Source organism: Desmodus rotundus, chromosome 7, assembly GCF_022682495.2.
Source record: "Desmodus rotundus isolate HL8 chromosome 7, HLdesRot8A.1, whole genome shotgun sequence".
Lineage (NCBI taxonomy): Eukaryota > Metazoa > Chordata > Mammalia > Chiroptera > Phyllostomidae > Desmodus > Desmodus rotundus.
Genome location: NC_071393.1, coordinates 83,903,972 through 83,916,869, shown reverse-complemented (window position 1 = coordinate 83,916,869; position 12,898 = coordinate 83,903,972). Strand labels below are relative to the sequence as shown.

Genomic DNA, 12,898 nt, shown 5'->3' with positions numbered 1-12,898 from the left:
GTGGCTCTGCGCTGTGTCTCCAGGGCTTCATGAAGCACAACACGTCGCGCCAGAATGAACACTGCCTCACCAATTTCGACCTGGCTGAGTACCGGCAGGTGCTAAGTGACTTGGCCATTCAGATCTACCAGCAGCTGGTGCGGGTGCTGGAGAACATCCTTCAGCCGATGATCGGTAAGGCCAGGGTGTTGCTGACGTCAAGGTCTGCCTGCCTCACCTGCCCACCAGTAGATGACCGCCAGTGGCACGTGTTTCAGGGCGCATATTCACATGGAGAACACCAAGTAGTAAGACTCAGTCTCAGAATAAGCTGAGGAACCCCAGAACATGGGGTGTCAGCCGTGACTAACTGGGATACCTCAAAGTCAGGGCTTCCCCATGACCAAAACAGCAGTGTCTGGTTTCCCTCCGCAGTGTGGAACACCTCTGCCTTAACACCGGGCGCCTTCACACCCAGCACTAGATCTCACTCTGCCTCCACTGCTCAGAAACACTTCACACGGTGGTGGGTCTGTGGGGGGTTCGCACTTTGCCGAGTTAAGGGGCTACAGTAAACGGGCTGGGAGAGTGCGATGCCGACAAGACAGGTCTCAGACACCCCGTGCCAAGTTGTACACCTCATGGGCCCTCTGGAAATGTTAAAGCCAGTTTGGTTTAAAGCAGCAGTCTCCTGTTTGATGAGCCACTGGGGTGGGGTGTTTCTATTTCTGTGTGTGTGTATTCAGCTAATGTGTGATTCCGTGTACCTGTTTTTACATGTGTACACTCGTTCTGGATGTTTGCTTACGTATTCTGTTGTACTTTGCAGTGTGTAGCATATTTGAAGTAGGAGTTAGGAGGCATGTGCAAATTGCAGGCTGCTAATTTTGAGTGCATTGATTAAAAAAAAAAGTTTTTTTAACTTACCAAACTCTTATCCTCAGGCAAATTATCAGCAGCCTTTGAAGACTACACCGAGTTGCCCTTTCTTGCCCCACCACGTGTTCCCTCACCTCCACAACTTCTTTATTCCCCTCTGTGGGCTCATGGTGTTACACTTTCTACCATAAGCGCACAAACAACTAGAAACACAAAAGGCTGGGGAAACCACGTGAGGTGGCAGTGATCTCTCTAGTCACCCCTAACACGGGGGCCCCCAGCCCACGGGGCCAAGGACGGGTCCTCTGTGGCCTGTTAGGAACCAGGCTGCACAGCAGGAGGTGAGTGGTGAGCGAGCAAACCTTCACTTGAATCATGGCCTCCTGTGTGTGCCCCACCCCACGCCAGTCCACGGAAAAATTCTCTTCCCCAAAACCGGTCCCTGGTGCCAAAAAGGCTGGGGACTGATGTCCCAAGAGGTCGTGAATTTAAAGCAGTCTAGGTCAGCTAAAATGCAGAAGGTGACGGATGCAAAGAAGGTCAGCTTCAGCCAACCATTTCTTCTGTTTTTGCCTGTTTTTATTGGCTAAACAAGCAGTTTACCTCTGAGGTGTCCCACTTTAACCGACCACCCCATCTCCCAGTGATTTCACAACAGCAAACGTGTTGACTCTGAATGAGGTTCTGTGGGAGCTGCATGGAGCACTAGGAGAAATAAAGGTGAATCAGGCTTGGCCCTTGCTCTCAAGGGGTCCCCAGTCCAGGAGTGGGCATCCCAAGCCATCCTGGGGGACACTTAAGCCACATGCCACCAGGAGAGCACGAGGGAGGGAGCAGCAGTGCTCCAGAGGGGAGAACTGAGTTCTGGGAGGTGGAGGCCAACCCCAGCGCTCCCCGCCATTGTGGGAGCTCGGGGCAAGGAGGGCCCAGCTCTCCAGCCCTGCACAACTGCCCCTCCCAGGTCTCCTACAAGACCCCTGCCCAGGCTCCTGCCTTTCTTGCTACTTGATTTGTTTGCCTCTGGGGCTCACAGGGCCTGGAGAACGCTCATCTTCTCCGTAACTGCTGCGTACCTCGCTCAGAAACCCTCGCACAGCACCACACGCTGGCGCTATTGCAGGCTGCTGCTTTGTAGTTTAGAAACTGCACCATTAAGATTTCTTAATTTCTTGATAAAATTTTGCATTTAAGAATTATTTCTTCATTGAAGTTGAAAACCCAGAATTCGTTTTTTGGGGGAGGTTCTTTCCCCCTCTGTTTTGATGCTCGGATTGTTTTCCTGCATTGAGTGTGTGTGTGTGTGTGTGTATGTATGTGTGTGAATATGTGTGTATGGACATGAAAAGGTTTGCTTTCCGATCTTCTCTTTTAACTACTCTTTTAACTTGAACTACTCCTGCAGTCTCAGGCATGCTGGAGCACGAGACCATTCAGGGTGTGTCCGGGGTGAAGCCCACAGGGCTCCGGAAGCGGACCTCCAGCATCGCCGACGAGGGCACCTACACACTGGACTCCATCCTCCGGCAGCTCAACTCCTTCCACTCGGTCATGTGTCAGCACGGCATGGACCCCGAGCTGATCAAGCAGGTGGTCAAGCAGATGTTCTACATCGTGGGGGCCATCACGCTGAACAACCTCCTCCTGCGGAAGGACATGTGCTCCTGGAGTAAAGGCATGCAGATCAGGTGAGCAAATGCCAACACCTGTGATGGTCTCTTCTCACCACCCAACTGCCCACTAGGACACAGATTGCCAGCGGCTTGTGCGAGGTCAGTGCACCCGGCGTCTGCTGCCCCCAGCCCCAGCTGGCAGCAAGGGAGGACCCGGCATGCAGCCGATTCCCCCTGCCAGTGGGGCCTCTCCACTCTCAGTCATTGCTGCTCCTGGCTGCGCCTCCAGCAGGTTCTGCTCCCTGCTTGTTAGGGACCCTGTTCAACTGTGAAACTAATTCATTTGAGGGATTAGAGAGACGATGAAAAATACATAAAGATGAGATAGATGCTTCCTCTTCTTTTGTGTGTTTTAATTGTACAGTAGCAAACTATCAAATGATAATGAAGATTTCTAATGTTTGATGGCTTTTAGAAATTGCTTTAAATAAAATACCTTTTTGTACCCTATCTTGTTGCCAAGATAGGCTCTAGGCAACAAGAGCCTATCTTGAAATACGCCCCTCTGTTTCAGGAAGAGCTGTACCCAGTTCGATGCCCAGCCACTCCTCAGCATAACTGTAGTATCTAATAGAATTGATTTATTTTGCAAATAATTTATTTTAAAACAGCTGGAACATTCACCAAGAGGAGAAAGAAGGATTTCTCCTACGAAAGTCTTTAGTTACTCAGTCTCAGGAAACTGTGGCATTCTCTTCGAATTTTCCATTCTGACCCACATCCCCTGTAGCTAACATAAATGCCTTACACCCAGGTAGTGGAATTTCTTCCTCCGTAAGCTTTGTTTATACATTTGAAGCAACTGCCATAACATAATTCCTCCTGTTCGCCTGATTATCAAGTTCCGATGGTGTGTCCATTTACTTCATTTTATTTTAAGAACCACTGTTACTTGGTTGGCCACCCCTTGATACCTCAGCATCTGTGTAGTTTCTTGGGGCCTTTGTCTCTTCCAGTGGCCCCCACTTGCCTTTCTCTTTCTGCATCCCTGAGCTTCCTCAGGCCACTGTCCCCATCGCCCAGGCTCTCCCAGCTACAGGGCTAGAGCACAACGTCTGTGTGGCAGGATTTTGTTATTCAGCTGGGCGTAAGAAAGAGAGAGGACTTACAGGGTTATCAATTCTCACATCCGACGTTGAGAGAGAAGACACAATGTGTTTTCTGGTCCACTGCGTAATAAGGACACAGCCATAGAATGTGTTCCATTTTATCTTTCAGCAAGGCTTATTTCATAACTCCTGCTCTAGTGGCTATTTTTCTGTCTTGCATTAAAGATAATTATATTCTCTAGTCTTTTACTCTTATATAATTATGATTATTAACCTCATGACTTTTTATAATGATAATTTTTAAGTATAGCTGGTAAGATTTAAGAAAACTGAACAAGATTACTGCTTGTCATTCGAACTGAAATTCCTGACAAAGCCACACACAAAAAATCAAGACATTTATGACAACATTCGGCAAACGTGCATTCTCTCTCGCTCGCTCGCTCTCTTGGCGTAGGTACAATGTCAGTCAACTGGAAGAGTGGCTGCGCGACAAGAATCTGATGAACAGTGGGGCTAAAGAAACCCTGGAGCCTCTCATCCAGGCCGCTCAGCTTCTGCAGGTGAAAAAGAAGACGGATGACGACGCAGAAGCCATCTGTTCCATGTGCAACGCTTTGACCACTGCCCAGGTACAGCAGCTTTCCCTGCTAGGACACCGTTTACCATGCATCACGGGTGACGTGTGGGTAAATAAAGAAGTTTTCTAGCTATTGCTCTCATCTCTGAGCTGCCTTCATCTGTGCCAGAGAAGATATGTATGTACACAAATCGTAAAGAAAGATTCTCCCAGAAAGTAACACATCTCAGTCCTAGTCAGGGTCATCCACGCTCAACATTCAGTCAGAGTTCGCTGAGTGTCTGCAGGGTCGTGCGTGGTATTCCAGGCACTGATACGCAACCGTGAACAAAACAAAGTCCCTGCTCTAGTGGGACGTACATTCTAGGCCTGCTGTGTAGCTTGTATTCCAAAAAATGATTTTCCATATTATTTTAGAATTGAATGACTGTCGAGATTACTCTATTTTATGACAAATAATTCTTGTTTCTTTAATTCACTAAATGATGAATTGAGTTCCTATCTCAAGGGACCATACTTGCTGCTAGGGGAAATACTTCAATAAATAATGAACAATCCCGATTTAAAAAGAACTTCAAGTTTAGTAGGGAAGACAGCTGTACCCAGCCGATTCCACTGTAAGAGAGTCTAGCAAGTTCAGTGTTGAGACATCTACAGGAGGTGCTGAGGGGCGACAACTGACTGTGTTCAGAGAGGGTCCCGTCCAGCAGGGCGCTGAGTTTAAGGAGCGAGCAGAGGAGAAGGGAGGACACTGGGGACAAGGGCAGTGTCACCACACACCTCGTCATAGCATGGACATCGCGCATGGATTGCACATGAAGTGTGCGTACAGAGTGGCTAGATGGATGCCAGGGGCACTGTCAAAAACAGGCACTTGGGGGGATCAGGAGGGTGGGAGTTGGGGCACTTTTACTTTTCATGCTGGGTCCTTTTGTATGGTTCGAATGTTTTTCCAAACTGACATTGCTTCTTAAAATGTACAAAGGTAAATACATTTTTATTATAAAAATTCAAGTAGTAGCAGTACTTGTGCCTTCGGACCGTTTCCCTCTCCCCTCTGGCCCCGCCCCAGCCCTGGCAGCACTGAAACTCCGTGCACAGACCCTCGTAGTTTCCGGGTCACAAGCATCCTGTGTGCGCTGGAAAATACACTGACAACTTCGGCCACTTTGTTTCTCACAGATTGTCAAAGTGTTGAATTTGTACACGCCGGTGAATGAGTTTGAAGAAAGGGTCTCCGTGTCATTTATTCGTACCATACAGGTAAGGCCTCCCGGGTTCTTTTTCTTTGATTCACCGACACAGGATTTTGAGTGGAAATTTTACAATTTGTTGAAGGATAATGTTTTTTAATTATGTTATTTTATCTTATTTTTACAGTGCATTTTTTTTTTGTAACAGCATATTGGGAAAATGAAGTGATTTTTTTTTAAAGGTTTTATTTATTTAGAGAGGAAGGGAGGGGAAAGGAGAGGGAGGGAGACATCAATGTGTAAGAGATACATCCATCAGTTGCCTCTTGCACACCCCCAAGTGGGGACCTGGCCGGCAACCCAGGCATGTGCCCTGACTGGGAATCAAACCAGTGAACTTTCGGTTTGTGGGCTGGTGCTTATTCCACTGAGCCACACCAGTCAGGTCAAAAATTAAGTGACTATAAAGCAAATGTAAACATTCTTCATTAGTTGGGGAGTTTTTAGTAGGATTTGTGGCAAAAAGAACAATTTGTTTATAGATCCAAAGAATTGATGCTCTGTTTTTTTGTTTTTTTAAACTTCCAGATGCGTTTACGAGACAGGAAAGACTCTCCTCAGCTGCTCATGGATGCTAAACACATCTTTCCTGTCACCTTTCCTTTTAACCCATCCTCCCTCGCGCTAGAAACCATCCAGATTCCAGCCAGCCTGGGCCTGGGGTTCATATCCCGCGTCTGAAAGTGACGTCAAGGCAAACAGTGACAATACATTTCTTGCCTGAAATAAGAACCCATTATTTCCAGTGAGCTACTGAAAACGCATTTGTAAAGAAAATGCAGTGATCAACTTCCAAACAAGAGGTCATTAACTTGCATCACTCTGGAAAGAAAGTTCGCTCCTTTGTGTGGTTGCCTTCACAGCAGCACTCCCCGTGACCGGTTAGGCATCCCGAGTTTACGTGCAGGTGTAAGACAGAAGGAAGGAAAAATGTGTCTTCAGCTGCTAGCATTTATTTTAAATCTTTAGCACTGCATCTAAATGGTATTAAAAAAACATAAATTCTAGATATGAGCTGTTGTTAGCAAGGTACCAACAGAAACCCCCCTCTGTGATAACCAGAAGAAAAATCACTTGAGTACATATCATATCAGTTTAGGAATCAATGTTGATGTTGTCGAACTGGATCAAAGAAATAAACTGGCAATATGTATAGTAGTCAGTCAAGTAACTTTCTTGTATGTGTCGTCATGACGTAGAGACTTAAAAAGAATGCTGGTTTGCTATTAGCATAGAAGTCCATTTGTCCTGTAGCTTCCTGAGCATTTTAAATTGCTGCTACATACTGTGTTCTTTAAAATGTAAGTGATATTCTTGTTAGGCACGACGACAATAAGCTTCTCTTTTATCAATTCTGTTTACAGTTCAATCCAATCACGGTTTTAACTGGATTGTGTGCAAATGTCTACAGATTCCCCTGCACAAGTAGCGGACACTGGAAAGTCACATGGTGATAAACTGTTAGACATTGAGGGGTAGGATTAGACAGGACGGCAGCTGTTGATGTGGTTATATTTCCTGGACGCGTCGCACTGATGTGCTCACGGTTTTCCTGGGCGGGTGGCACAGCAGAGCGCAGTGTTCTGTGAAGTGACTTGTTTTTAGTTCCCAGACCTGACTGCTGCAGTGCGTATATTCAGCCTTGACAGGTTTTCCTTCTTAATTTGTTAAGAATTGTCTCAGTCACTATCTAGAGAGCATTGTCAGCGTATTCATGATTCAGGTATTAAAAACCTTGATTATCCTATAAATTATGCAAAAGAAGTTGTAGAATAAATAATTATGGTTCCATTTTTTTAGGCTTTGCAACATCTATACATGTTCTCAGTACTACTAGGTACTTTAAAGAGCATCCATCATGTTAGAAATACTTTGACTTAGATAAGAAATAGAAGAAGGTTGCTGAATTTTACAGAGGATTTGGCTCAGTAAGACCCAGATTCTATGTTTTCATTCTGAAACTACAATTAAACATATCCTGCATTTTTTTCTTAGATACCTTATACAATAAATCTTTCAGGTTGTGCAAAAGCAAGTTCATTAGAAACTGGTTCTGCATTACAATCATAGATTTATATAATTTAACTCCTAGATGGTTTATAAAAATGACATTTTATTAAAAGATGTGCAATATTATCAATGGAAGTCAAACAATTTTGAATCAATGATAAAGATTGTTATTAAAAGATGATACTGTCTGTTAACTTATTTGGGCCTCAAATTCCTCTTTTACACAATAGGAGGGTTGGACAGCTGAGTCCTAAGGTCCCTTCCGTGTCTTACATTCTCTCCTCTCCGCGCTTGGTTCCTAGAGGAACGAGCCGCAGTTCCTCAGTGTGTTTTCCCTCCGGTGCAAAGGCCAGCGTTTGGTGCCTGTTAATTCTGAGGGATTAATAAAATGTAGTATCACAAATCGGTGAAACTATAGCCTTCTTAGAGTACATGATTTATGTCCATGCTTTTAGAAAGCTAGTTCATTTAGGTAATTTTTATTGTCACGTACTGCTGTATTCAGTTCGTATACATTTATTTATTTGCAAAACCAACCCAAACACTACTAATTCATTCAGGTTCTCTCAGTTTTGCCTGGTTTGTCAATGTAGTTGTCAGTGAAGTCATAACCATCTGGTTGTACTGAACGTGTCATAGTCTAAGAGTATGGATGGGACTTGGGTGGGGAAACACTTAAACAGACAATGCCTCCATGGCATACGCTGTCCACCTCGGGCCCGGAAACCTCCGGGCCCTCCCAGCTCAGTGCTGTGTCACATGCCCCATGCACGCCCTCAGTCTTGTCAGGTCTTCAGGGTCATACTGGGGCTCCCACTGCCATCGCAGCTCTTTCTCTTACCCCCAGACAACTCATACACTGAAATGTCTCTAGTCGGGGCCTTTGTCTCTCTCCTGAGTGCTGTCTTTCTGCTGGAAAGTGCAGCAGCCTGTTCCTCTCCTGAGCCAGAGTCTCTGTTCAGGGATGGCCACACGAAGGTTCTGCTGTTCCAGGGCTGCAGCTTCCTCCACGCCTTGCACGGAACCCCAGATGGGGGTCTGGATTAACTTCTCTTAGCAGCCTAAAGATCTTTAGTCGCAATAAGAGCACCCTACCACCAGGGAACCCCACAGCCTGGTAATGACCCTGTGTGCTACGGGAGGATGCAGCAATATTCTGCTGACTCTGGGAATCCTTTGGCCACTTTGAGGACTGCTCACCCTTCTGTCCATCCGCACTTTCTCTTGCAGCTTCAAACACACCTCCAGCAGCCTTTCACCCACCCATTTGTCTGTTCACTCTTCCCCTTCCCTCCTGCAAACTCCGTGGCATCACCAGCCTACTGGCCTGATCTGACCTCGTGGAATCAGTGGGTGGAGTCAGTCCTCAGCTGCCCCCAGCCTGCCTGGTGGCTTCCCTTCAGGCCAATCTTAGTGCAATTTCTTCTTCCCACTTCTCTCTAGTACATTCTTCAACATTTTCACTAATTTACTTTTTCATAATTCCTCTCTGACACACAATAGGAATTCAAAGAAAGATCTTAAAACAACAGCAGCTCATTGTCTTAATAGCCCCTTCGGAATACTCTGCTCCCCACTCTCCTTACCCACAGATTCAGCTCCCACCTTGGGATGCCAAGTTGAAAACTTAGAAGCAGTTTCCCTTATCGCTTTTCTCTGGTTAAGGCTTTGATCTGCCTGAGTTAACTATGAAGATGGGGGAAGATGAATGTGGCATAAAGCCCATGAATGTGACTTCACAGTTCCTTTGGAAGTTTTGAATAATCCCCACATACCTGACACTTCTTTTGTAGGAGCAAACGTGCAAATGTATATATTCCAAAGACAATTAAAAGGAGCTTTGGGGATTTGAATTAGTATGATTTGCTTTATTTTAATGGATAATTTAGAGTTGGCTTTTTCTCAGTAATTATAATGTAGATCAAATCTTTTAATAACTGGGGGAGGCTATGACAAGTCTTTATTAGAATTTCAGTACAGTGATTATTGTGAGAAATTACTTTCCTGGTGACCCTAGGTAAAGGGGCACCTGCCACCGTCCTGAGAAGATCTTACCCAGTTTTTATCTCTCTGTCCCTCCCCGCCCCTCTCCTTGCCCTCCCATAAAACACACACACACAGAGTCACCAGTTCATAGAGTTCCCCAGGAAGCACGGTCTAGTACCCTCTGGGTGACTTCAACTATTCAGGATAAAACAGAAAGCAAAAATTACTGTTTGACCCTTAAATTCTCCTATGGAAAGCTGTGCAGAACAGTACCACGCGTTGGCTAGGCTTTACTTCAGTGCGCCCTCTCTGTTACCTCACTCTCTCCTCACAGTAGCACTGGAAGATAGGAAATGTAGCCACACTCGTCTGCTGAGGATACTTGAGAGAGAGGTAAGGTCAGACTTGCTGATGTCCCGCAGCCCTCCAGCCCAGCTGCCTTGCCATGTGCAGCAGTGGCAGTGTGGGCAGGCGCAACGAGGACACTTGAACGAGTCCTGAGGTTACGTCTGTTCCCCTTGGTACCTGTGGGATACCCGGATCGGATCGGCAAGAGGCGCTCTTTCTCTTTATCAGAGTTAGCAGCTGGCGTATGGGAACTGAGCAGTGAGCAGTACCGAGCAGCAGTTCTTTGTGCTAACAAGATAAAGCGCTAGAGCCCGGTCGTTTTCTTTCTGTCATAGTCACCTGCTATGACTAGGTTTGACTTTCGTAATGAATCAGTGCTCCCTTGGAGGGGGCAGTACTCTGCTTAGGTCATTAATTAGTAGCAGGCCGTCTCCGCCTGATGGAAGGCAGTGAACACCTCTCAACAGTGAAGAGGAAGGTCACTCTCCATACACTCCGCTCTGCCAGCCAGAGTTGTTTGACCAGCGCTGTGTGTGCATGCTGCCAGTGTTTCCCGTGGAGCTAGGAGGTGTGCTGTGTGCATGCGTGTTGGAGAGGCTGTGTATTGCCGTGGCCTCTGCTTATGAATAAGTGCATTGTAATTTCTTCTCAGGCTGTGCTGTGAGGGCCGCCTTAACCCCTGCTCCCTTCCCTCCTGGAGCTGCCTTAAGTTCTCTGCAACTTTTCCTCTGTAAGGGGATATATTGCCTGGAGAGAATATCAAGCCCTGTTTCTCAAGGTTTTGTGAGGGTTTTGGTTGGGTGTGGCCTCCAACCACTAATTCCTTTCTCCCCAGTCTGCATGATCCTCCCCGACCTGTTACTTCTTCCTTCCTTTTCCGCTAGTTCCAAGCAGGTATTAGAACTCCGAGGCAGCAGTAGTCTCAGAGCCAGTGAAATGCGGGCTTAGAAAGTGTTCCCGAGTTCGGCGGGCTCTGTGTCGCGAGGAAGCAGATGAACGTGTGGAAGAAATACAGAGATGTTAGCGTCTGGGTAATATTTAAATGGCTTGTTTTCCACTGACCTTTTCTTAATAAAGGTAAAGAGTATAACTGTAAGACTTTTCATGGACATGCTTTAGAAAGTTTTTTTAAGAAACTGGTACAATAAAAGATTGAAAACAAGACAGAGTGCTATAAATTCTAGTCCACTGTATTGCCCTAAATTAAATCAACCTGGAGTTAGTGGATTTTCAGTAGATCAGGAGCTGAAAAGTACTAAGTAACATATCTGCCAAAATGCATTTTATACCTTTTTTATTTTATGATTTGGTCTAGCTGAAATGTTCATTAGCTTAACTTAATGAGTGTTATTGGAGTCATAAATATCTGAAAATGACTTTTTTAATACTGTAATATTGCCTGAAATATTTGAAAGAAAAATGTTTTTGAGTTGAATACTGGAATGTATAATTCAATGCTTGGTAGGTCAGTACATTTTTATGCATTTTTCAAATATCTTATTGTTACCACATGTTGTAAAATTTTAGACTACATTTCAGGCTTTCTGAATCATTTGAGCCATTTAATTTTTTTTCGAACAAATGGTGGTTTTTTCCCCCTTTAAATGTGGATATGTATATTGTAATTTATGATTCCTATTCTGTATTTTTGTGGAATCCTGGAAGTAATGTTGGCTTTTTTTGTCTTGGAAATTTAAATTGCTGTAACAGTGTTGCACAGAAATGAGCTCATGACATTTAACACTGTGTTTTAATTATTAACTTTAATTGTTAATTTACTGTGAGATGGATATGCTTTTTAACTAAAATGAAATTGAACATTGCAATTTTCCAAATAGTTTTTCTTGTCAGGCCTGGAAAAGGAATTCTACTTTGAGCTACATAGAAAAACAAACTACAGCTAATCTTTTAAAAGTTCTTAGGTACAGTGTTCACCCATTAAAAAGGAAGCAGAAGTACTGGAAAATGAAAGGCATTATCAACCAACTCTAGTTTTAAACAGAGCCCATCCCAGCATATCTCACATAGTTTTTAAAAATAAGTTAATAATTCACCTCATATCAACAAAAGCCTTTGAAACATGGGTTTTCACTAGATATCAGCTAGTGCTAAGATGAAAACCAAAACAAAATCAGATTGACATTTAAGCTTTGTAGTTGTCTAATGTTGTACTTAGTAAGTATGTGTCATTGATGCTGTATTCTCCTAGCTATTATAGAAAATTGTTCAAATAAAGGTATGGATATAAAGGAGTTTTGTTCATGTCTTATCAATAAACCCACAGCACATGGAATATACACCAACATAGACCACATTCTGGGCTGAAGACATGCCTTTAAAATTAAAGAATAGAAATCCTATAATATGTGCTCTCAGATGACAACAGAATTAAACTAGAAATCAGTGAGAGGGAAATAGCTGAAAAATCTCCAAATACTTGGAGATTAAACAACACACTTCTAAAAAAACACATGGGTCAAAGAAGAAATCTGAAGAGAAATGTAAAACTGCTGTGAACTAAATGAAAGTGAAAACTCGACTCATCAGAAGCGGTGGTGTGGGCTGAGAGCAGCGCTCAGAGGGGGAGGGTCAGCGTGGACCCTGCGTTGGGGGAGAAGCCCTGACATCCACGGTCTTACTTCCTCCTCTAGGAAACTAGAGGGGGAGAGAGAGAGGAAGTTAAATGCAAAGGGAGCAGGAGAGAAGAAATAAAAATTAGAGCAGAAATCAGTGAAATTGAGGACAGGAAATCACTAGAGAAAATCAATGAAACCAAAACCTGGTTCTTTGAAAAGATAGATAAAAAGTTGATAAGCCTCTAGCCAGGCTAATTAAGACAGAGAGATGACATAGAGTAGGTAAGTGGCTGCTTAACCACCACTTAGGAGTAGGGGTAACGGGGGCTAGGGAGTGATAGCTAAAGAGCATTGGAGTTTCTTTTTGAGATGACGACAGTGTTTTAGAATTGTGCTGATAGTTTAACATATCTGTGAATATATTAAAAACCACTGAGTTGTAAATTTTTTTTGGATTTATAGTTTTCTTATAGTAACAAGTAGTTGTTACAGTAAGATCTACATGCATATACAGAATTAAATTCATATAGAATATTTACATTTTTAGGTTAGATGATGAAGTATAGCT

General features: G+C 44.2%; 1 protein-coding gene across 4 annotated transcripts in view; it reads left to right on the top strand.

The window, feature by feature from the left end:
* Positions 1-11,604, top strand: part of MYO5A (myosin VA) — a 172,647-nt gene extending 161,043 nt beyond the window's left edge. For all 4 annotated transcript variants that reach the window (XM_053928126.2, XM_053928125.2, XM_053928124.2 and 1 more), the window contains 5 exons: positions 24-174; positions 2,261-2,543; positions 4,035-4,209; positions 5,340-5,420; positions 5,939-11,604. In XM_053928126.2, coding sequence (XP_053784101.1) covers positions 24-174; positions 2,261-2,543; positions 4,035-4,209; positions 5,340-5,420; positions 5,939-6,091 — 843 coding nt within the window. In that variant the 3' untranslated portion in view covers positions 6,092-11,604. The remainder of the gene's footprint in view (positions 1-23; positions 175-2,260; positions 2,544-4,034; positions 4,210-5,339; positions 5,421-5,938) is intronic.
* The last annotated feature ends 1,294 nt before the right edge of the window (positions 11,605-12,898 follow it).